Below are 23,734 nucleotides of genomic sequence, written 5' to 3' on the forward strand. Positions count from 1 at the left end.
CAGGGATGAGGAAAAGATGCCATTCCTTTCCCAAGGACCCAGGGAAAGTGGAATAAAAATTTTGTGTGTTTATGTGCGCGCACACGTGTGTGTGTGTGTGTGTGTGTGTGTGTGTGTGTGTGTGTGTGTGTGTGTAAATAACAGCCCAGGATAGCTTCAGCCACAAACAACAGCTGCTGTTATTTTTGCTGAGAGCTTCTAAGCTACACAGCATTCTTTAATAAATACTAACAATAATGAACCATAATATACAGGATTAAAGGAAGGGAGTTGAAATCAGAGGAGGTGGGAAGTAAGGAAGGAAGGAAGGAGGGAAGGAAGGAGGTAGGGAATGAAGGAAGTATTTCTGCTTCAGCAACAGTATTCTAAAAAGGCATGGCACAGAATTAAAAAAAAGCAGTAAGTTGAAGGAAAAAAGCAAGTTCAACCATATTGATTATTTGAGATTCGAATACTTCAATACTCCTATTTTCACTGACCAAGGGAGAGCAGCTGTTTCTATTTGTTTTTCCCTGTGTGATAAATTAATGCAGGACATGTGAAATTATGTATGAATGTTATTTGATTTTTTGTGGGGAAAGGGGATATTCAATGGAACTAGATCAGCAAAACAGGAAATACAGAGAAAAACACAATGATGTAATATTTCATAATATACCAAATGAGATTAAAATTAACTGTTGATTCAGAAAGTCAGAAGGGAAATTTTAGAGTACGAGATCAAATTTGGGGGGGAGTGGGAGAGAAAGAGAAAGAGATTTATTCCCCCAAAGAGAAAACAATATCTGTGGCTCAGAGTTGAACTCTGGAGTTCTTAACCACCTCTGAGCCTGGATGCTTGCTTGTGTGATTGTGTAATGATGATGTCCTCTAATTTGGCAATGAAAAAGGATAAGCAAACAACCAAATTTGGAGAGCACCAACAATTCCACAAATTATTCTTTGTTTTGAATTCTCAGTCAGAAACCACACAATTGCATAAGCAAATATCCAAGATCAGAGAGCATCCAGAATTCTTGATACATATAAATATATATTTCCCCCACTTAAATATTTGTTCCAATTGTTCCCTGATAATCATTATGTACATTGTTTAAATTACTTCATCTGTTATTTTTAGTCTTTTACTCTTTCCCCAGAAACCATATCCCAAGTGTCTACATTTGTAGTGTCATATATATCTTAATTTATTTGATCCAGGTACTGCCTGACTCCAGAACAATTCTAAGAGACTCATAGTAAAACTGACAAATAAAAATACAATACAAATAAGAAACAAGTTAATAACAAAAAAAAAACCCCACCCCCCCCCAAAAAAAAACACCAGGCCCATCCAGCTAACAACACAGAAAACACATACAAAGACATTCCACGAGAGGCTGCAGCTATCCCAGCAACAACCTGAGAGAAAATACCATAAAATGTAGATTAATAACTGCCTTTTAATTTAGCATAGGATTAGCTCATTTTGCAAGCCAGACATCTGATTGGATATCAGAATTCTAGGGGTCAGTTGGACAGTTGGAAGCAGATGGAGAACTTTCCAAGATCAAAACCATGCAGAAAAGTGAGTTCCCTCAAATATCCACAGGGATATATGAATATTTTATTAGAACCAACCTTTTATACTAGGTAGTATATTTAGTTTTGACTCTTCTCTACATGATAGGCTTTTGAGTAGGTTGGGAGAATATATATTGTTTGATTCAAGGCCACATGCTCATTGTGCAGATACAGTATGTTTAACCTAGTTGCCAAATTAATCTATGTTTGGGGTACAAACAGTAAAATGAATTAACATATACTTTATATATAAATAAAGTTTATTGGTTGTATTGGGCAGGCTAATTGGCAAGATTATCTCTTTCCCTTTTTATATATATAAAGGGACAATGATTGTGTGACTTTGGATCCTCAGCCATAGTTGTCAATAAAGGTAAAGAGAGAGGTGGGAAGAAGTCCAAGTTGTTTTTAATGGTCTGTGGTGAGATTAGGTCTTCTACTAGGTCTTTTTTTAAAAATAATTTTATTTTGTATTACATAGACAACATCACATAACAATAGAAAAAAAACAAGGGAAAAGGAGAGGGAAAAAAACAACCCATCATCCCATACAATATGTCATTCGATCACAGGTGCATCTCTACTACGTTTCCACCCATACACACACCCCATATCTCTCTGTTATTTATTTAATAGACACCACAATAACCTAGGGTTAAAAAAAAAAGTAAAAAAGAAAAAAGAAAAAAAAGAGGGAAAAAACACAAAAAGGAAAAAAAACCATCATCACATGAAGCATGTCGTTTGGTTACAAGTGTTTTAACATCTGCATCTTCAAATAATATTTACCGTCTCAAATATTGCATCTAATGTAACTAAAGGCCTCATTTTCATTCTACAATATATATTCAGTTAACATTAGCATTATTTTTCCCCAGAAAGTATATTTATATTTATTGTTAACCTTGCATTTCATACCTTCAAACAGAGATCTTATTCCTTCATTTTTCAACAAAGCATCGCTGCCTATATATACCAGTTTTCATTTGTTCCCCTATTAGAATTGCTTATCAGCAGCGAAATATCATTATAATAAGTTCTTAACCTTATACATTATATCCCCAGACCTTATATTATTCATTGTGTCATTATTAGATTATTTCACAGCATAATTATATCATCATTTACTTTCTTCAATTAAGGCATAAGTATATCATTTTTTATTTCCAAAGTTTTTTTCCCCCCCTACCCACCGATAAAACAAATCCCATATCTTATAAAATTGTTCATCCTCTTGCTCTCTAATTTCAAATGTCAATTTACTCATTTCAGCACAGTCCATTATTTTTCGGATAACTTCTTCCTGTTTTGGTATTGTTTCGTTTTTCCAGTTTTTTGCAAATACAATTCTGGCTGCTGTTAACCCATTTACAAACAGATATTTTAAGTCTTTGTTGTAGGTTTCTGGTATGATCCCCAATAGAAAGACCTCTGGTTTAAAGTCTATTTGTTTGTGTGTCATTTTCTCCAACCACATGTGGATTTTAGTCCAGTATCTTTTAGTTTCAGTGCAAGTCCACCACATGTGGTAGTATGAGCCAGGTATCTGGTGACATTTCCAACATTTTTCTGATTTATTCTTGAACATTCTTGTGATTCTGGTTGGGGGTAGGTGCCACCTGTAAAACATCTTATACAAGTTTTCTCTATATGCAGTAGACATTGTCATTTTGTAATTTTGAGACCACAATTTCTGCCAATTCTCTAAATCAATCCCATACCTAAAGTTTTTTCCCCAAGCTATCATAGTTTCTTTAACTTGTTCTTCATGCAATTTAAACTCCAATAAATATCCATATAGTTTTTTAATTACTTTTTCATCAGTGCCTGTTAAAATTTTGTCTAACTCAGTCATTTTATTATAAAGACCTTTAGTTTTTCTATCTTCATTATATCTAGATTGTATCTGTACATATGAATACCAGTTCATTTCCATCCCTTCTTGTTTCAACTCTTGAATAGATTTGAGCTCACCCTCTGTATTCAATAATTCTGTATATCTAACTGTTTGTTCCTTTTTATATATTATTGGATATGAAAATGCTTCAATTGTTGATATCCAGACTGGAATTTTTAAATAATGTAGTCTTTTAACCTTTTCCCAGTTTAACAACAACGCCTCCCTTATATGTTTTCTAAAGTAACCATGTGATTTAGTACCCTTATACCATAAGAAAGCATGCCATCCCAACAGTAAGTCGTGACCTTCTACATTCAATAATCTAGAGTTTTTTTAATAATATCCGTTCCTTAATCCACATCAAGTTTGTTGCCTGATAGTATAGCTTCCAATCAGGTAGCCCAAATCCTCCTCTAGATCTAGCATCTTGTAGTAATTTAAGTTTTATTCTAGCTTTTTCCCCTTGCCAAATAAACTTCAAAACTATTTTATTTAAATCTTGAAAAAAATCCTTACCCAATCTGATTGGGATTGTCTGAAACAGGTATAGAATTCTAGGTAGAATGTTCATTTTAATTGTAGAAATTCTTCCCATCATTGATAAGTGCAAATTTTCCCATTTCTCCAAGTCAATTGCTATTTGTCGTTTTAGTCTGGTATAGTTATCCTCTTTAAGAGTGCTACATCTAGGTGATAAGTATATCCCCAAATATTTAACCTTACTTGTATTTTGAATCTGCAACGTTTCTGACAGCTCTTCCTTTTGTGTTGCTGGGATATTCTTCGTCATGATCTTTGTTTTATCTTTGTTTATTTTCAAGCCTGCTACTTCTCCGTATTCCTCTATTCTTTCCAGCAATTTGGATGCTGTTTCTAATGGATCTTCAAGAATAAAAACCAAGTCGTCTGCAAACGCTTGTAATTTATACTCTTCTCTCTTAATTTTCATTCCTCTTATTTCTTCTTCTTCTCTGATCTTTCTGTTTAAGACCTCTAGTGTTAGAACAAAGAGTAGTGGTGATTAGTGGGCAGCCTTGTCTTGTACCTCTCTTTATTTCAATCGGATCTGTTAGTTCTCCATTTACCATTATCTTTGCTGCTTTTTTCTGGTATATCATTCGTATAGTTTGAGTGAATTTCTTTCCAAAATTCATCTGCTCCAGTTGCAAAAACATAAATTGCCAATTCACATTGTCAAAGGCCTTCTGCGCATCGAGGAACATCAGTGCCATTTGTTTTTCAGGATGGGCCTCATAGTATTCCAAGGTATTCAAAATCATTCTCATATTGTCTTTAATTTGTCTTTTAGGTAAAAAGCCATTTTGATCTGAGTGGATGAAGCCATTTAAATATTTTTTAAGTCTCTCAGCTAGTATAGATGCAAATAGCTTGTAGTCTGAATTTAATAAAGAGATTGGTCTATAATTCTTGATTTGTGTTAGATCAGTCTCTTCCTTGGGTAGTAGTGTGATATACGCTTCTGACCATGACTTCGGTATTTTGCTCTCAGACATCACTTCATTCATGACTTGTAGGAGTGGAGGGTCAATGTTTCTTCAAATGTTCTGTAGAATTCCACAGGTAGTCCATCTGGTCCTGGAGCTTTCCCATTGTTTTGTTTTTTAAGTGCCTCTGTTAGCTCCATCATTGTTATTTTACTTTCTAACATTGTTCTAGTTTCGTCTGGTACCTGGGGGAGATTGGCATCTTGTAGGTACTTTTTAACTCGTCCCTCCACCTTCTCTTGTTCATAGAGTTTAGCATAATAGTCTTGTATAATATATTTTTTTCTCAGTGTTTCCATACTGAATTTCTCCTTGTTTATCTCTTAGTTGAAGTATTTTCTTTGTTTCTCTCTCTTTTTTCATCTTATATGCCAACCACCTGCCTGGCTTATTCGCATTTTCAAAATAATTCTGTTTGGCACCTCTAATATTTTGTGCCAGTTCTTCCTTTTCTAATAGGTCCATTTTGTGTTTAATTATGTCCATTTTTATTTTGACATCTTTTTTTTGTGGTGCTCTCTGTAGTTCTCTTTCAAGTATTTTATAGTCGTTATCTAGAGCTTTATGCATTTGTCTTTTCTTTAGGTTTCTCTTCCTTGTGTAGTCTATTGTCAAACCTCTGATAACAGCCTTCATTGTATCCCAGAGATTCTGCAACGACGTATCTTCTTTCCTATTTTCTTTAAGGAAAAGGACTAGCTCTTTTTCCATTTTTTGTACAAACTTTTTCTTTCAATATAGTGTTATTTAGTGTCCATCTAGGTCTTGCCCTTTGGCCTTTCTATTTAATTAAAATTGGATTGTGGTCCGCCCAGGTACTTGCTCCAATCTCAATTTCTTTTATGTTGGAGCTCAACTCTGCTGAGACCCATATCATATCTATTCTAGAGAATGAAGAATGTCTGTTTGAATAGAAAGTGTATTGTTCTTTTTTAGCATTTCTTTCTCTCCATATATCTTTTAGATTTACTTCATCTGTCATCCTAAAAAAGGATTTCGGCAGAGGCTTCCTATTTAATTTTTTTGTTTTATGTGTTTTATAGTCCATATTTTGATTCACAATGCCATTAAAGTCTCCCATCATACAAATATCAGCATAGTCTAGTTCCAAAACTTTTTTGTGTAGTTTTTTGTAAAATTCATCTTGTTTTTCATTGGGGTCGTAGATTCCAATTAGGAGTGTCTTTTTGGTATACATAATTTCCACCATCAAAATTCTTCCCTCTTCCTCTGCATAGACTACTTTTGCTGGGATGTTGCCTTTAATATAAAAGACCACTCCTCTTTTCTTGCAATTTGCCAATGATGAAAACATTTTCCCAAGCTTTGGTTGAGTTAATAAATGTTCATATTTCTTTTGGATATGTACTTCTTGCAGGCAAATTATGTCAAGTTGTAATTTCTCTAGTTTATAAAATATTTTCTTTCTTTTAATTACCGAATTAAGTCCATTAATGTTAATTGTAATCATTTTTCTTTCTTCCATGTTTATACTTTATATACAGGATTTATCGTTCTAGTAGATCTGGGTTCTCGTTTTTCTTTATGGCTTCCATTCCCTATCGCTCCTTCTTTCTCACTTCCACCTACTGCTCCTTCTATTTTTTCGGTCGCGGTTGCAGGTGGTTCCAGTATTTGTACAGCTGAGTCGTCTTTCCCAGCTTTCTCAGCCATTTCTCTAAAGTATTCTTCGTAGAAAGCTTCTGCCTTCTCAATTGTATCTATCCTGTGTCTTTGTCCTTGCCATGTACATAGTAAACCTTCCGGTATGAGCCATCTGTAATTAACACCTTTTTTATTAATATTTTAGTCAGAAATTGATATTCTCTTCTCCTCTTTCTCACCTCTCTTGGAATTTGTTTGAGAACTACAATCTCCTTACCTTTATATTCTAATTTTCTATCTCTCAATTTCTGTAAAATTTGTGATTTAATTGTTTTCTTAGTAAATCTTACATGCACTTCCCTTGGGAGAGCATTTCTCATTGCATATCTTGTGTATACTCTAAAATTCTTGTCTATATTTTCTATTATTTTATCCTGGGACATCTCCAGGACCCCTATCAAAATATTTGAAATTATCTGAACTAAGTCCTCTCCTTTTTCTTCTTCTATGTTTTGAAATCTTAAGAAGAATTCAGACCTATCCATCTCCCATCTTAATATTCCACTGCTCTCTCTTTCTACATCACTTAGTCTAGTCTCTAGCTTCTCGGTTTTCTTCTCTCCTTCTTGGATTTTATTTTCAATTTTTTGAATCCTGTCTTCGTATTTCAGCATCCAGTTGTGCATGCTTTCAACTTTTCCTTCCATTTTATCAACTTTTTGCACTATGCTTTGATTTTGTTGTTCCATTACCTCCATTTTTTTTATAAGGGTGTCTAACTTGCTATCTTTACTGTCAATTCCTGCTTGCATTTTCTGCATCATTTGCATAAGTGTTTCAAAATTTGCTTCCTTCTCTTTTTCATGCTGGGACATTGTCTGTGTTGTCCTCTGGCCTCCCGCAGGTGAGGAGGCGGAGGTTGATGTAGAGCCAAAAGCAACTGCTTTTCTACTCATAGCCAATTAGTATTAGAGGGTGGAGGGTTATAAGTACAATGGATGAAGTACATAGAGTACACAGGGGAAGGGAGGGAGAGATGAGGAAAAGGGGAGAGAGAGAAAGGAAAAAAAAGAAGGTAGAAAAAAGGAAAGGAAAAAAAGGAACTCTTCCAACTATTTTGTTCAAAATTTAAATTGGATCATCTGTTGATGTCCCAATTTCTTCAGAAAAGAAAGAAATACAGTGAGAATACAAAAAAAGATCTCTCTCTCTCTCTCTCTCTCTCTCTCTCTCTCTCTCTATCTCTATCTCTACCTCTACCTCTACCTCTACCTCTACCTCTACCTCTACCTCTACCTCTACCTCTACCTCTACCTCTACCTCTATCTATCTATCTATCTATCTATCTATCTATCTATCTATCTATCTATCTATCTATCTATCTATCTATCTATCTCTATCTCTCTCTATCTATCTATCTATCTATCTATCTATCTATCTATCTATCTATCTATCTATCTATCTATCTCTATATCTATATCTATATCTATCAATCTATATCTATATATCTATATCATCTATATCTATATCATCTATATCTATATCTATATCTATATCCATATCCATATCCATATCCATATCCATATCCATATCCATATCCATATCCATATCCATATCCATATCCATATCCATATCCATATCCATATCTATGTATCTATGTATCTATGTATCTATCTATCTATCTATCTATCTATCTATCTATCTATCTATCTATCTATCTATCTATCATCTATCTATCTATCTATCTATCTATCTATCTATCTATCTATCATCTATCTATCTATCTATCTATCTATCTATCTGAACCCCCCCCCCTCCAAAAAGAAAAGGAGAGGTGCTTCGGCTACAAGTGGGAAAAAGAAAAAAAAATGTAAATAGTCAAAGGGTCAAAAAGAATGATCCAAAGATTAAAAAGAATAATCAAAACAGAAAAAAGTGTAAAAGATCAAAAAGTCAATAAGGATGATCAAAAAAGAAAAAATCAATGTCAATATCTCCGCAGCAGATGGTGTGAGAATGGTATTGAGAGATGAAAGAATGCCAACAAGCTAAAACAAATGGTTTTTTTTGAACTCTTTCCCCCCCCCCTAAGATAAAAGTCTTCCAAGGTCACTCTCAACTCTGCTGTTTTGTCTAGCAAGATTCCAGCTGCGTAAATACGTAAATCAAATGCATTACAGGAGGGATTTTGATAACAAAGTTCAAGTCCACTAGATGGCAGTGTTAGCTTGTGATTTGTAGTTTATAGCTTGCTTTAGCTTGTTGTTCCGTAGCGCTTGTTAATTACTAATTGTTAAAATACAACCAAAAGGCTAAAAGAAAAACAAAAAGCAGATCTTCAAAGCACTTTAGGTTTAAATTCAATGTCCCCATTAGGTTCAAAGTTAAAAATATCGACAACAAAAAGGAGGAACACAAGAGGCTGATTTAAATTACAAAAGAGTCCAGCCCGGCTTCCAAAGATAAAATAAAGGAACAGAAAAATAAACTTTCAATCGGCAACATTTATCCCTGCCACTTTTCTCACTAGTCAGCCTTATTTTAAACTAAGTTTCCAAATTTAGAGTGTTCTCTTTCCAACAAGAAAAAAAGATTTAAAACTCACAACAAACGACATGCTTATATCCACTCTCTCTCTGGGCTTTTGCAGTTATAGTCAGCATCGGCTGATCCGGAAATCACTGGATTAGGAGGGCTTTCCTTAGGTTCCCAGAGATTTTGTGAACATCTCTGGGACCACTGGAGTTCCCTCCACCTTTCACTGTCTCTCCGGGACAGCTTAGATCCGAAATGAATCGTCCAGATGACCTGGTTTAGATGGTCTCTCAGGAACTGCCTGAAAGTCCGTCTTCTCACTTCTTCATCCTACTAGGTCTTTTCTGATCTTAGTTGGGCAAAAGATTTCTTGATTTCTGCCACTGCTATCCATATTGGCATATAGATTCTCTGTATTTTGATTAGGGCTTCGTCTTCCATATTGGCATATAGATTCTCTGTATTTTGATTAGGGCTTCGTCTTCCATGAGAAGGGTCCATATAATATAGAGTTCCTGGAAGTATGCTACCCAGATCCCAGAGGGAATGTGGTATTATGCAAGGTCTGCGCCATTTCTTTGGGAGCTATTAAGCTGATTTTTCATCCCTGCATCAAAAATTTGATCTGCAGTAATTTTCAGGGCTCCCTTTTTTAAATTGAATTTCTGCAGACTGCAAAAATGGTTGAATGAAAAATGGTTGAAATGAAGCTTACATATAAAAGTAGTTAGCTGCCACCCTGGCTTCTTTCCTCTGACAATTTACAAATCCTTGGGATTCCTATGTGCTATTTTAGTGAATTAACAGTGCTAACTGTGCAGGAATGAAGAGTTTTATGGCTGAATGTAGGAGCAGTAATTTCATGTGCCAAGAGTTAACATGTTCAATATTTGTTTGTTTTCCAGTTGAGACAGTGTTTGAACATCACTTTCTTTTGCAGTTCTCGGAAGAAGATGTGGCCAAGCAGATCTTATAGAAAGAATGAATATAGTGTGTTTTATTCACATCTGTCAGATTCCTTGACCAAGAGTGAAAATGGCCTTTTCTCTAATGTTCCTTGTGTACACATGGGTTTCCACATCATTACTTATGGGATACGAAAGTAAGGACTAAAATATCTCATAATTGCTCTTGCTTTTAAATTCTCTGTTTATCTCATGAATGCAAATATAAATATACATGTACTGCATGTGTTATGAAAAAAAAACATAGAGTTTTTGCTTGACCATCTTGTTGAACAGAGATAATCTTAATCAGTTTGATTGATGCTCTGTTTTTAATGTTTCAATTTGATTTAAAGTGGACATATGCTTCTAGTAAAAGGTAAGGTTGCTTTAAAGAATTTTAAAGAAATACATGAAACTTACGTAAATTCTAATAGAAAGGCTGGGATGAAGCACCAAGCACATGATATTCTCAGTATATCTCAGTGTGGGGAAGGCATCGTGGATGGTAGTGCAGTTGAGTAACAATTGATGACCCTTATAAACCTTTTTATTTATTTAATTTTTATCCTACTATTATTATTTTTATAAATATCGTATTTTTCACTCCAAAAGACACACTTTTTTCCTTCAAAAGTAGATGGAAATGTCTGTGTCTCTTATGGCGTTAATATGGGTGACAGGCAGCAGTTGCGAATGCCGGCAGCGTTCCCTGCCGCCTGGAACAGCTGATCGGTGGTATTCCAGGATGCCAATCCAACCACCAATCAGCTGCTCAGAAATGAAGGCTTCAGCTTTTCCCGGTGGAGGCAGCAGACACGGAGGAGGCAGACTGTTTGCTGTTTGCTGTAAGGATGCTAGCCAGATTAGTGGAAACTAATCAAGGAGAGAAGCAACTGTAGAACTAAGGAGAAATTTCCTGACAGTTAGAACAATTAATCAGTGGAACAACTTGCCTCCAGAAGCTTTAAATGCTGCAACACTGGAAGTTTTTAAGAAGAGATTAGAAAACCATTTGTCTGAAGTGATGTAGGGTTTCCTGAGTAAGCAAGGGGTTGGATTAGAAGACCTCGAAGGTCCCTTCCAACTCAATTATTCTATGAATACACAATGGACGCTGGGGGGGGGGAGGGAGATTTTTTTTTCTTGTTTTTCTTCTCTAAACCTAGGTGCATCTTATGGTTATTTTTACTCCATTTTATGGAGTAAAAAAATATGGCAATTCAAGGTGACAAACGTAAGCCAGGGCTGCTGCTCATTTTTTTTTGACCCAACTCAAAAACCTTTGCCTAAAAATGGTCCACAGGCCTGTTAGCCTCAGAACTCCTTAGTTTCATAGAAGAAATCTGTAGAATTGAACATCCCAATCATCTTTATTTTTACCCACTATTTTCTTCAAAGAGGTTCAGTTATTCTTTTCCTTTTTTTTCTTTTCAGCACCATCTCTACCATGTGTTTTCCCATTTCTTTATGAGGGAAAATTTTATTCTTCATGTACCACAGATGGTTCCAGCAAGGATATCTCCTGGTGTGCATTAACTGATAACTATGATGAAAAACGCCTATGGAAACAATGTGCTGTTACTGGTAAGAGATACAACTGGTACTCCTATACTACATCCAGTAGTTTTGGAATTAATGTAGTCGGGATCACTGATATATGCATTCCTCTTTCATATGTCTCCTGGGTTTGCTGGTTAAGAAATGTGAAATTATTTACTACACTATTGACTGCACAAACTTCCATTCCTGAAGCTATATTAGAAAGTCTTTGAATTAATTTCGATAATACAACCTGTTTCAATTAGTGCAAGATAGGGCTGGGCCATTGAAAATGGAGCAGAAACCTTTTTTACCTGTAACATACAGATATTTTTGTTGCATTCTGAGTGATCAAAGAAAATTTGAGTATCTTCACTTGACAACTTGTGTGAATACTAAAATTTTGTGAAGTTTTATGGTTTTGTACAATTTCTGCTGTTGTCTTTCATGTTGCGGATCCTTGCCCAAATTCTATAATCTTCTGTCACATCTGCTTCATGGACTGACTTGTGAATGATAGAATGTGATATTATTCTTATTATTCTTACTATAACATTTATATTGCTGCCTATTAGCATATGGTGACTCAAGATGATTTACAGGAGTATAAAAACCATCACATATAAAAAATAAAACTAATAAAAGAAAATAATCAAATAATAAATTAATAAAATAATATAATAAGCCCCATCCCGCACCGCAGTCACAACACATTATACCAACCATTTAATGGGCTCCATCCTGCTCTGGGTTCCCCAGGCCTGCTGGCAGAACCAGGTCTTCATGCCTTCCAGAAAAATTGGGTCATTCTAATCTCTGGGGGAATGATGTAGTGGAGAGAGGGAGCCACCACGGAAAAGGCCATTCTTCTGGGTCCCATCAGGTGTATCTCCCTATGGGATGGGATCCAATGGGATTCCTTGTCTCCCCGTTCTAGTGGGTCAGATATATGTGACCAGCAAGAGATGGTCCCCCCAGGCCATGAAATGCTTTAAACAACCAGCCCTTGAATTGTACTCAGAAACAAATAGGCCACCAATGTTTCTCCTGCAGGAGAGGTGATACATGTGCACACCAAGGTCTGCACAAAACCATGTGGGCCACTGCTTTTTGCACCAACTGGAGCTTCTGGATGCTCTTCAAGGGCAGCCTCATGTAGAGTGCATTGCAATAGTCAAGACAGGAAGTCACTAGGGCGTGAGTGACTGTGAGTGATTGTTGGTTCAGGAAAGGGTGTAACTGGCACACAACCCACAGTTGTGCAAAGGCCCTCCTGGCCACGAGCGCCACATGCTCTTTGAGCAGGAGTTGCCAGTCCAAGAGAACCCCCAGATTAGGGTCTATTTGGGGTAGTGCCACCCCATCCAAGACCAAAGGAGGCAATTCTCCATAGGCCAAAGAATCCCAAACCCAGAGCCACATATTGTATCCAGGAAGTATGGCTAGTGGGAAAATGTAAAAGAAAACCCACACACCACTTTTTATCAGCCATTCTCTCCATAATACTGGACAATATTTTCATTGCCCAGAGCAGCCACAAGGTCAATTCAGGCTCATTTTGAAGCACATCTTTCAAATCATTTTTAAAGTATGCAGAGTTCTAGTTTGTATCCCAGTATTTTGTATAATCCCATGAGTATACTGGCATTTTATCAATAATGTTATCATGCCAGTGTTAGCAAGTGGCAACCTGTTTACTCAGATACATGAAATCTGGCCTGAAAAAAATGCAAAAAAATGCAAATGATGCAAGAAAAATTCTCTTTGCTGCCACCTGCATTTCACAGTGCAAATATATCATCTTGCCTGGAAGAGGGGTAGTATTTGCAGTTTTTAAATTCATTCTGCATAGAGTGAGATTTGAAGGTTTTTAATTGTTTTCAGGGCATTTGGTAGCTTGAGACAGGGCATTTCTACAGTGATCCCCCCCCCCATTTTGCCATTAGCAATTAGTTAGACAGCATTGATTGATTTATATTTCTGGAACATGTAAAGAGAATCACAGGTTGCCTTCAATGGGGTTCGCAAACGGTTGGAAACACTTCAGAGTTGGGTACTCTATTTGCAATTCACTATATTTATGTGTAATATCTAGCTTTTCCTCTGACCTTTATATTTTAGGTTATGCTTTATTATGCTGTTGACAATCTCAGTATTATAAAAGAACCTTCTCTACAATCCAAGTTTCCATGATTCCAACTCTTATCTCTCCCAAGTAGCACAGCCAATGTCATGGGACTGTGGGGATAGTAGTCTAAAATATCTGAAGAACCTTAGTTGCTCACTCCTATTTTAGATAAAGACAGCAATAAATTATTACCAACAACTGTATTTATATTTATTCATTGCTCTAATATCTATTTGCATATTGCTTTTCTCTTTGTCTAGAGTATGGAGGCAATTCAGGAGGAAAACCCTGTGTCTTCCCCTTTCTTTATATGAGTCATGTTTACTACACCTGCGCAGGCAGACCTGACCATAAAGGGCCATTTTGGTGTTCTACAACTGGGAGCTATGATAAGGATAAAAAATGGAGCTACTGTGCTGATACCAGTAAGTGAAATTGAGGATTATTAGATTAGAAGTCGTAGTTTATGATAGTAAATTAAAACCTTTTATATAGAATATCCCTTTCTGGTTTGAGCTGAGCATCAACAACTATTAAGAACTTGCATGTAAAATAGAACAGAAAAAATCAAAGGTACTACTATTCCCATATATATTAAAGCAAATCAAAGGTACAGTACATTTAAATATTTTGTGAGATACAATTTTGTTATTCATCATTCAAAAGTTAGTTGTGCAGTATAAAATGAAAGGGTATTCAGCCAAAAATAAATATTTTTTCCAACTAATCACAACTTTTCCTTAATAGAATCAATATTAGGATAGAACCTTGCATGCTATTACCCATAGTACTAGCAGAGTTACCTCTGAGTAGATATGCTGAGGGTTACACTTTAAAAAAAATACTCACTGTACTAATTGATGGACTTTAATTGTCAGCCATTGAATAATTAGGAAAGAAAACCACGAGACTCCATTGTTAGAAATCAAGTGTACTTTTACTAATATAAATGATCAGAAGCGTAGCAAAGCAAAGACTGATTATTTAGGTGCGAAAGCGAATGATATATAGAATATCCCATTCCCCACCCCTTGGCATCCCAGTTACAGTCCAATCATAATTCTCCCAAGTGTCAGGTGTGAGATAACTTCGAAAGGCATCACCAAGATGGAATGTCGGTGCCGTTGGCCTTGGCGGGAAACCTGCTCCGCATGTGCAGTAAGACAGGCAGCATAACTCCAGAATCTTCCTCCAGCACAAGTAGTAAATCCCTCCCAAATACCATGCCCCCCTCACCGTTTCAATGGCAGCCGAAGCAGCAGCAAAGCAGAGGCACAAGGTTGTAATTTACCTTGGTCGTTAGTCTGAAGCAAGACGGCCCCCACTGCCACGTCGCTGGCATCAGCTTGAATGACAAAGCGCTTGTCCATCTCCGGATGCTTCAGAACTGGCTCCTCGGCAAAAAGTTGCTTCAACTTTTCAAAAGCAGATTGACACTCCATGGTCCAATTCAACAGCTTGCTAGGCTTGGGTTTCGGCCTACCTTTGGACTTCAACAAATTAGTGATGGGAAGTGCAATTTTGGCAAAAGAAGGGATGAACTGATGATAGAAATTGGCAAACCCCCAAAATTTCTGTAATTGTCTACATGTACGGGGCGCCTCCCACTCAGTGACCGCCTTGACCTTAGCGGGGTCCATCTCTACACCAGCGGGGGAGATACGATACCCAAGGTAGTTTATCTTCTCCTGGTGGAATTCACATTTGGATAACTTGGCATAATTTCTGCGGCTCGGAGTTTCTTCAGGACAGTGCGGACCAACTTGACGTGTTCGTCATATGTTTGTGTGTAAATAAGGATATCATTTAAATATACGATAACGCCTTTGTAAAGGTGGTCATGCAAAATGTCATTAATCAATTGCATGAAAACTGCAGGTGCCCCCTGCAGGCCAAAGGGCATTACACGGAACTGGAAGCAACCCAGGGGGCAGTTGAAAGCAGTCTTCCACTCATCCCCCTCCTTTATGCGGACCCTATAGTGTGCCTTCCTTAAGTCCAGTTTAGTAAAAATGCAGCCTTTTTCCAGTTGGGCCAGCATGTCCTTCATCAGAGGCAAAGGGTAGAGATTATGAGAAGAGATTGAATTAAGGTTCTTAAAGTTAACACACAAACGAAGAGACACATCATTTTTCTCCCTGAATAGTACAGGGGCTGCTATCTTGGGCCTGACTGGTTCAATGAAACCCCTTTGCAAGTTTTTGTCAATAAACTTCCTCATTTCCTCCATTTCTCTGGGCGACATAGAATATATTTGGGGTTTTGGAAGTGGCACTCCAGGCAAAATTTCAATGGAGCAATCAGTGGGTCTGTGGGGTGGAAGTTTATCTGAAGATTTTTCACTAAAAAACCCCTTTAGGTCCCAATACTCTTTCGGAATCTTTTCTTCCCCCTCAATTTTCTCCTGGCCCCTGGTGGGGCTGGAGCCAGCAGGCTCTAGGGCGTCGGCATCCCCGTCTGGGGCTGTGCTGGTCCGAATACGTAGCCACCCCTCCCTCCAGTTAATGCGAGGGTTCCATTTCCGAAGCCAGGGGAGTCCCAAAATAAGGGGTCTGTCCATCCCAGGTGCCACAATAAAAGAGATCAATTCTACATGGGTGCCCATTTTCATCTCTAGAGGTTCAGTGTAGAAATGGGCTGCCCCCCCTGCAATGGATCCATTGATTTGGCAAAAAACAATAGGGGGTTTCAAAGTCCTCAATTTCAAGCCCAGTTTCTCAACTATTGCAGGATTAATCATACATCTAGAACAGCCCGAATCGAGGAGGGCGGAAAGCCGTTCTGTCTCCCCAGCAGGTAGCACCCTTAACTCAATTGGGATCAACATGGGGCCTTTATTTGAACTCACCCAACGTGGCGAGGCGTCGTCATCGGAGTCATCAGAGGAGCTGGTGGTCACGTCCGCTTCCTCCTCCGCCTCCTGCTGGAAACGCTGGGGGGTATTTTCAGCAGCGAAGGCAGCCTCCTTCTTCCTCCCCGGGGCCTTGCTAGTCTTCCCTTCCCTCTTGGTAGGGGGTGGGTCGGTTGGAGGAAGTTTAACGCGGCAATTCATGGCTCGATGGCCTCCTTTCCCACAACAGAAGCACGTGAAAGGCTTGGCCTTGCCGGCGGAGCTTTCTTTCCCTTCACCCCTGATGCGGAATGGGGCCCTTTGAGCTGGAGGGGGGGATTTCTCTGCTTTTTCCTCTTTCACACATAGAAGTCTAATCAAGTCTAGCTCAACGTCTGCTGCATTTTCATACCAAGCCGCAACTCACTTGGGAAGGTGTCTGTTAACGCATTGTTGGTGAATGTTCTCATTTAATCCCAATGCAAACTGATCCAGGAGCGCCTCTTCAGACCAACCCCTCATATATGATGAAAGCTGTTGAAACTCCTGAACATATTCAGCCACTGGACTATCTCCCTGCTTTAGGGCCATAAATTTCACCTTCCCTCGTTTCTCAATCAGCGGATCATCACATCTCCTCTTTAGTGCAGTCATAAAGACATCAAAATTCCTCAGGAGGGGGGAGTTACATTGGTGTAAGCTGACCATCCAGTCGGCCGCTTTTCCTTCCAAAGAAAGTAAAACCATTCACACTTTCATCTCATCTGTTTCTAAATCGGGCCCATAAATTTCCATATAGTTCCAAATCTGAATAACAAAAAGACCCAGGTCCCTGGCATTTCCGTTATATTTTACTGGTAAGGGAGGGACTTTTGCCATTCTGCGTCTTCTGGGGGGGGGGCCTACTCTGGCAGCAGCCCTGGCTGGGGGGGGGAGGCTGTTTCTGGGTTTGTTTGCTCCCATCCCCCCTCGGCCTCGTCACCCTCCCTAAATTTATGCATGGAGTACCTTTGTTCAAATTCTTCCATTTGCTCTCTTTCCATCTCTCTCTCTCGGGACCTCCGCTCGGTCATAGCTTCTTCCCAGTCCGCTGGTTTTTTTCTTTTGTCTGCTTCTGGTAACTCCTGCATCCAAATTCACGGAATCCTCTTTTTGCCCCTCTCCCAAGGTCTATCGGGGCCGAACCGCAGGCTCTTCTACCCTTAGGCCAGCTAGCCTTTCAGGTAAAGATGGTTCTGCAGTTTCTCTTCCAGTCTCCCCATCATCGCTCGCTTGCAATGACATTTTCTCCATTCCTTCTTGTGAGTACACCCCCCACGGTAGGTTGAAAACTCCTGGTGGAGTGTGAGTGAATCTTCGCTTATTGTCAGCACTCCTGCATTGAATAATTAGGAAAGAAAACCACGAGACTCCATGGTTAGAAATCAAGTGTACTTTTACTAATTATAAATGATCAGAAGCGTAGCAAAGCAAAGACTGATTATTTAGGCGCAAAAGCGAATGATACATAGAATATCCCATTCCCCACCCCTTGGCATCCCAGTTACAGTCCAATCATAATTCTCCCAAGTGTCAGGTGTGAGATAACTTCGAAAGGCATCACCAAGATGGAATGTTGGTGCCGTTGGCCTTGGCAGGAAACCTGCTCCGCATGCGCAGTAAGACAGGCAGCATAACTCCAGAATCTTCCTCCAGCACAAGTAGTAAATTCCTCCCAAATACCATGCCCCGCCCCGTTTCAATGGCAGCCGAAGCAGCAGCAAAGCAGAGGTATGAAAAATGATCATTTTCCTTTTATCTCCTCCTTCCAGGACTTGATGCAAATTATCCTACTAGTCCATGCATCTTTCCTTTTATCTTTGAAAATAAACTTTATTCAACTTGTACAATAGATGGAAGATCTGATGGAAGGCTTTGGTGCTCTATTTCAAGTAATTTTGATATTGAGCCTATATGGGCATACTGTGAGCCTTCAGGTAAGCAAAATAGATAATGGAAATAACCAGACAAAACATGGATGTAACTTGAATCCAGGTTTTGTGAAAAAAGGACAAGCTTTGGGAAGAAGAATAGTTTAATAGTCAAGAAATAACCCATTTCATGGCTGTGGGAGTTGTAGTAAAAACAAAAATCAATTGATTACCATATCACCTCCCTATTATTAACTCTCCCTTCTTCATGTGCTTTGGTTCCAATTGTTACCTATTTTATATGGCTGCTTGTCTATGCGCTTTAGGGGAAAATTTGAGAGGTCCAACTTTGGACCTAAGTATTTGTATATAGTATTTAAATATGGTAACATTATTGCAATTCAGCAGAAAGCAAGTTAAGTGCTTGAAATTCAAACAATATGCTAACAAGTGAAAAAGCTAACCACTAGATTGCAAGAGTAAGCACAAGGAACTGAAGATTTTTAAATAGTGACTAAATAACAATTACAGAATTTTAGGCCTTTGATTTTCTTTGCGTAGGAAAGTGGCAAGGTTAATTTATCAGTTAGAGTGATATCATTATGGCTTATCTCATAATTAATGGGTAGTTGCAATTGTCACATGACAATTAAATAAAGATAACATCTGAATATATCTATAAAGAGGGTTTGCTATCTCCCCTTCTTTAGTCTTCTCTTTCCTGACCTTGGAAACTGAACCTGTCAATTTGTACTTCAATGTTATTATATCTTGGTTTCCTCTTCAAAAATAACCCTTTGGAAAATGCTGCTTAAATGCTGTGTTCTTCACTCCCATGCCACAATATGGAAGGAATGTGGTTTCTAATTATTTATATTACTTGCTATTTTGCTGCTGATACATATTATGTACGGAATTTGAACATTTGATCATTTTCCTTTATACCTGAAAAGAATATTTCTGAGTACAGAATGAAGTTAATCCCTCTTCATTCTTAATTGTCACATCAATTCTTTCCTTACATTGCTTCAATACTTCTTCCTTTTTGCTGGGTTTCATCTTTAGAACCGGCCCCTTGCAGTTTTCCCTTCATATACAAGAACAAATCCTATTATTCCTGCACCACAGAGGGAGATTTATACAATCAGCTATGGTGTGCCACAACCCCAAATTATGATAAAGACAGCAGGTGGAAATCATGCTCCTTTCAAGGTAAGAGAGTGAGAAGGAATTGGCCAGAGTACTTGTGGGTGATCTCAAATCCTCTCCTTGTCCAACAGGAATTACTGAAGAGCTGGTTTAGTCACTGACCTTTTCTTCAGTTGCAGTCATCAGCTCCACTTGTGGTGACATTTCAGTGTGCCATTCTTCTTCAGAAACTCTGCTTTTTATAAAGTGTTGAAGATCTGTACTGGATGTTCTCCTGGAAGTTGGGATGGGCTGCCAGATGGAATGTTTAATGTGTTTTTTTGGGTTTGTTGGATTGCAAGTCTCAAGCACTCTTTATATTTATATTGGTTTTTTGTTGTTCATTTCTTGTTTGTTGTGGGTTTTTTTTTTGTCAATAAGCCTGAAGTCACAAGTGTTGGTTAGACGGACATATGAATTGACATTCTAAATAATGATTTTTCCTTTAATCCCTTTCCCAAAATTGCAAGAAGTGGATACCTTGACTCTTTTGGTGAGGTCATTGCATCATATGCCAATTAATCTTCAGTTCTTGGAGCTTCTCTGCTGAATTAAAGCTTGAAAATGTTCCATTGTGATACTCTTATGATGCAACATAAAGTTCCAACCCAGAGTTCTAAATTTTTGTGTTGTTTCCTTTTGTTGGACAACTGAACCAAACTCTCTCCCAGTGTCACTTTGTCCTTCCTACATTCAACAGAATATGGTGGGAACTCCAATGGCCAGCCTTGTGTCTTCCCTTTCAACTACAAAGAAGAGGCGGTTACTACTTGCATTGATGAGGATGAGAAGAATGAGACGAATGGGAGATTTTGGTGTGCCACAACAGAGAATTTCGATGTGGACATGAAATGGAGTTTCTGTGCTGATACACGTTTAAACAAGAAAAAAGGTAGGTAGCTCCTAGATACCCAGATAGTAATAAATGTTTGGACTTAGGGACATAGAACAATTATATTTACATATACTTAGAAGTAAGCTACATTGGAGCTGATTCTGAACCCAAAAGGCTATTGGTTTATGCAACTACATTTTTACTTTACACAGGTGTAACGATCATACATCTCCACTATGTCCTTTCAAAGTTTAACTGCATTTAAGGATTGCTATGTCCCAAGCCTTTATAATGTCTCATTTAGTCTGATATTCTGAGATAATAGATAAACAAAAAGTAATACTAAGAATGGTAACAGTAGAAGTCCTATGCCAACGGCTTAGGTGTACCCCAAATATTGCAAGTCTCTGGTGCTGCCTTGGCTGTTAGACACTGAAAGCTGCAAGTAAATCCTTGTACTTAGGCCAGTTTCAATTCTAGCATCACCACTTCCTGCCTTTTGTTTATTGATTCTATAAAAGAGAAATATAAATATTATCTGAATATTAATTGCCATTTAGGATGTCAGTGTTACAAGCAAATATATTATTTAACTTTTCAGTCTATGTTGAGTATAAGATAAAGAAGAACCACTGCAATTCATATCAAAGTTTTAATTATATGTTAATAGTTTCAGTCTTGAACTAATTACGTAATATTAAGATCTCCATTTTGTTATTACTTTGTGTGTGTGTTGTATATGTTGTTAAAATGAAATGGAAGATAGTTAATACAGTCTGAATTTTAAATTTTGTTTCTTGTTGATAGTGGGGGGAAAAATCACTAAGGGGGCTGTGCATCACTTTGAAATTGAAAGTTAAAAGGATTTTTGGGACACAAACCACCCACCTACATCAAAACTTTTCCCAAAATTGCACGTCCCATTGGCAGCTACTATAAGTTCTGTGGAAAAAAAGATGATTTAAAGAGTTGTGAATGGGAATTACATTATATTTGTGCCCCCATATTCTCCACGGTATCTTTTTGCAATCAAGTACTGCACAGCTTTAAGTGAATATAGCATGACTGGCACTGCATTCCTCTGCTTTTAGAGTTTGATCTTATGCTTTTCCTCTTTCTTTCCCACATGCATTTGTCTTCAATAATTTTCTGAGAAGATATGGAATCAAAAGAGACCTGTTTTTTTCCTTTTGCCTACAAAAAAAAGGTTTACTCAGCGTGTACAACCGATGGTACTTATGGCTGGAAACTCTGGTGCTCCCTCACTGCCAATTATAATACTGATCATAAGTGGAAGTACTGTGAGCCTTCAGGTAAGAACAGAAAGTTGTTATTACTTTGGTGGCCTAGCAGTGAAGCTAATAGCCTCTGTTAGGAAGGTTGAGAGTTCACCCTAGCTAGCGATAGATATTTCTCTTTCCCCGAGTGCAAAGAAAAAATATTGACTGGTAAGAGCAAAATAATTCCCATATGAAAACTGGGAGGACACATTTATAATTGCTTTTTGTCTTTATCATTTGCTCATTTCCCTAACTGGGACAGTTTTGTTTCTATTTTTTCCTTTTTCTTCTTTTCACACAAATTTTATTTTTTATTTAACAGACTTACCAAGTGAAGATTCATGAAGACTGAAACAAGTGACTAATAATCTGCCACTTAGGTAGATATCAAAGCATTACTTATTTTATATGTTAGGCAGGCCAGTGGGCCAATCTGTCCAGCAATCTGATTTGATCATAAAATAGCAATATTGTGTCCAGCAATATGTATCACATAATAACAGAATATTCAGAAAATTCCCATCCTTGGCAAAGGGACAAAGATCCTTAACAGCTGTTATTTAAAGTATTAAAGTTGCTTGAAATTCAGAAGCCCTAAACAGCCCACCAAACTGATAGACATTGATAGCTGATCCTTCATTGGGTTTTTTTTAATTGTTCCTATAAAAACTGCTCAATTGGTAGCAAATTCCTGTAGCAAATCCCTGTTTAGCTATATACTATGTAAGATGCATTTCTTTTGATTGGTCTTGAATCTTCAGGTGTTTGATTTCAGTGAATTAACCCGAGCTATACTGTACATGGAGGGAGACAAGGAGGAAAAATGTCCAACTTTCCCCAGTTTCTCTGTCGTGTGTGATTTTTATACATCTTCTTCAGTGTTGGGTTCCAGATCCCATCGCAACCGGTATGCTGCGACAGGGCTGGACATCCACCACATGCATGCACGCTGCGCCTGCATGTGCACCCACTGCACTGCGATGCTCCAGCTGCTCGGTGAGGGAAGAGACATTTCTTATTGGCTTTTCTAGGGCTCAGTAGAGCCTTTTTTATAATCTCCCCCCAAAAACTAAAGGCCCCCATCCCATCAATTAAATAATAAAAATGAAAAAGGTTGGTTTTTTACCCTGAGATCTAAACTCTGGTACTGAATTTAAACATTTCTATGCTCGTTTCACTAAAGATGATTTCTCTTTAAATGCATTATGCTGTAGTTCCTGTTAGCCCCGATCCCATTCCCTAGTTACTGGGTGGGGGTGGGGGAAGGTAACCAGAGTATTATATTAAAACATGTCAGGAAATCTTTCAATACTTAATTACCAAGGAGCCTCATAAAAATATCTTCCTATGTTGCTCAACTCTATAATATGCACATCTGGTGTTGATGATGTATTCTAGAATGTCTTTTATTTGCAAAGTGGAACTTTGCCATTTGGAATGTTTATGGGATACATCATTAGCCTCCCTTGCTTTACTGGTCTTGTCCATTTTCTGTTAGATGTGAGTATATACATGAGTGTGATTGAACAATTTGCCTCTCTTTCCAGATTACAAAATCCTTCAACCAATATCTTGGGCATCTGTGATTTCTACTACTGTATTTTAACTCGGCAGCAGAATTTAACCCATGTACTTCTGATTCTAATTTATTTTCGTTGATACCACAAGTGAAATAATAAAAACTAATAATAAAACCAAAAAAAAAACCTTGAACATTGGGCGCTATCTAAAAAAAATGAAATCCAATGGTGAAAAAAGTAATATTCTACATTTAGGCAAGAAAAACAAAATACGCAGGTTCAGTACATGTGGTACCTCACTCAATAGTATTAACTGTGAAAGAGATCTTGGAGTCCTAATGGATAACCATTTAAATATGAGCCATCAGTGTGCTGCAGCTGCCAAAAAAACCAACACAGTTCTAGGCTGCATAAACAGAGGAATAGAATCAAGATCACATGAAGTTTTA

At 37.8% G+C, this 23,734-nt stretch overlaps 1 protein-coding gene across 5 annotated transcripts; it reads left to right on the plus strand.

Moving 5' to 3' along the window:
• Window positions 1–1,385: 1,385 nt before the first annotated feature.
• On the plus strand, window positions 1,386–23,454 carry LOC148046046 (epididymal sperm-binding protein 1-like). 5 transcript variants are annotated; one of them, XR_015696465.1, is made up of 11 exons: window positions 1,387–1,567; window positions 10,049–10,210; window positions 11,490–11,639; window positions 13,983–14,147; window positions 18,364–18,528; window positions 19,528–19,674; window positions 20,351–20,542; window positions 21,643–21,798; window positions 22,088–22,145; window positions 22,527–22,761; window positions 23,313–23,454. XR_015696465.1 is itself a non-coding variant. In XM_087713707.1 (10 exons), the coding sequence occupies exons 2-9, from the start codon at window positions 10,144–10,146 to the stop codon at window positions 22,108–22,110; spliced, it is 1,065 nt and encodes a 354-aa protein (XP_087569833.1). In that variant the 5' UTR covers window positions 1,387–1,567; window positions 10,049–10,143; the 3' UTR covers window positions 22,111–22,145; window positions 23,313–23,454. The 5 variants fall into 5 exon arrangements, 1 of the variants encoding a protein (XP_087569833.1); XR_015696463.1 differs by having other exon boundaries at window positions 1,388–1,567; window positions 22,541–22,761; XR_015696464.1 differs by having other exon boundaries at window positions 1,388–1,567; window positions 22,541–22,672.
• Window positions 23,455–23,734: the final 280 nt, after the last annotated feature.

The sequence above is a fragment of the Thamnophis sirtalis genome, unplaced genomic scaffold, assembly GCF_051295495.1.
Source record: "Thamnophis sirtalis isolate CommonGarterSnake01/CBP01778 unplaced genomic scaffold, rThaSir2_p1.2 scaffold_4, whole genome shotgun sequence".
Classification (NCBI taxonomy): domain Eukaryota; kingdom Metazoa; phylum Chordata; class Lepidosauria; order Squamata; family Natricidae; genus Thamnophis; species Thamnophis sirtalis.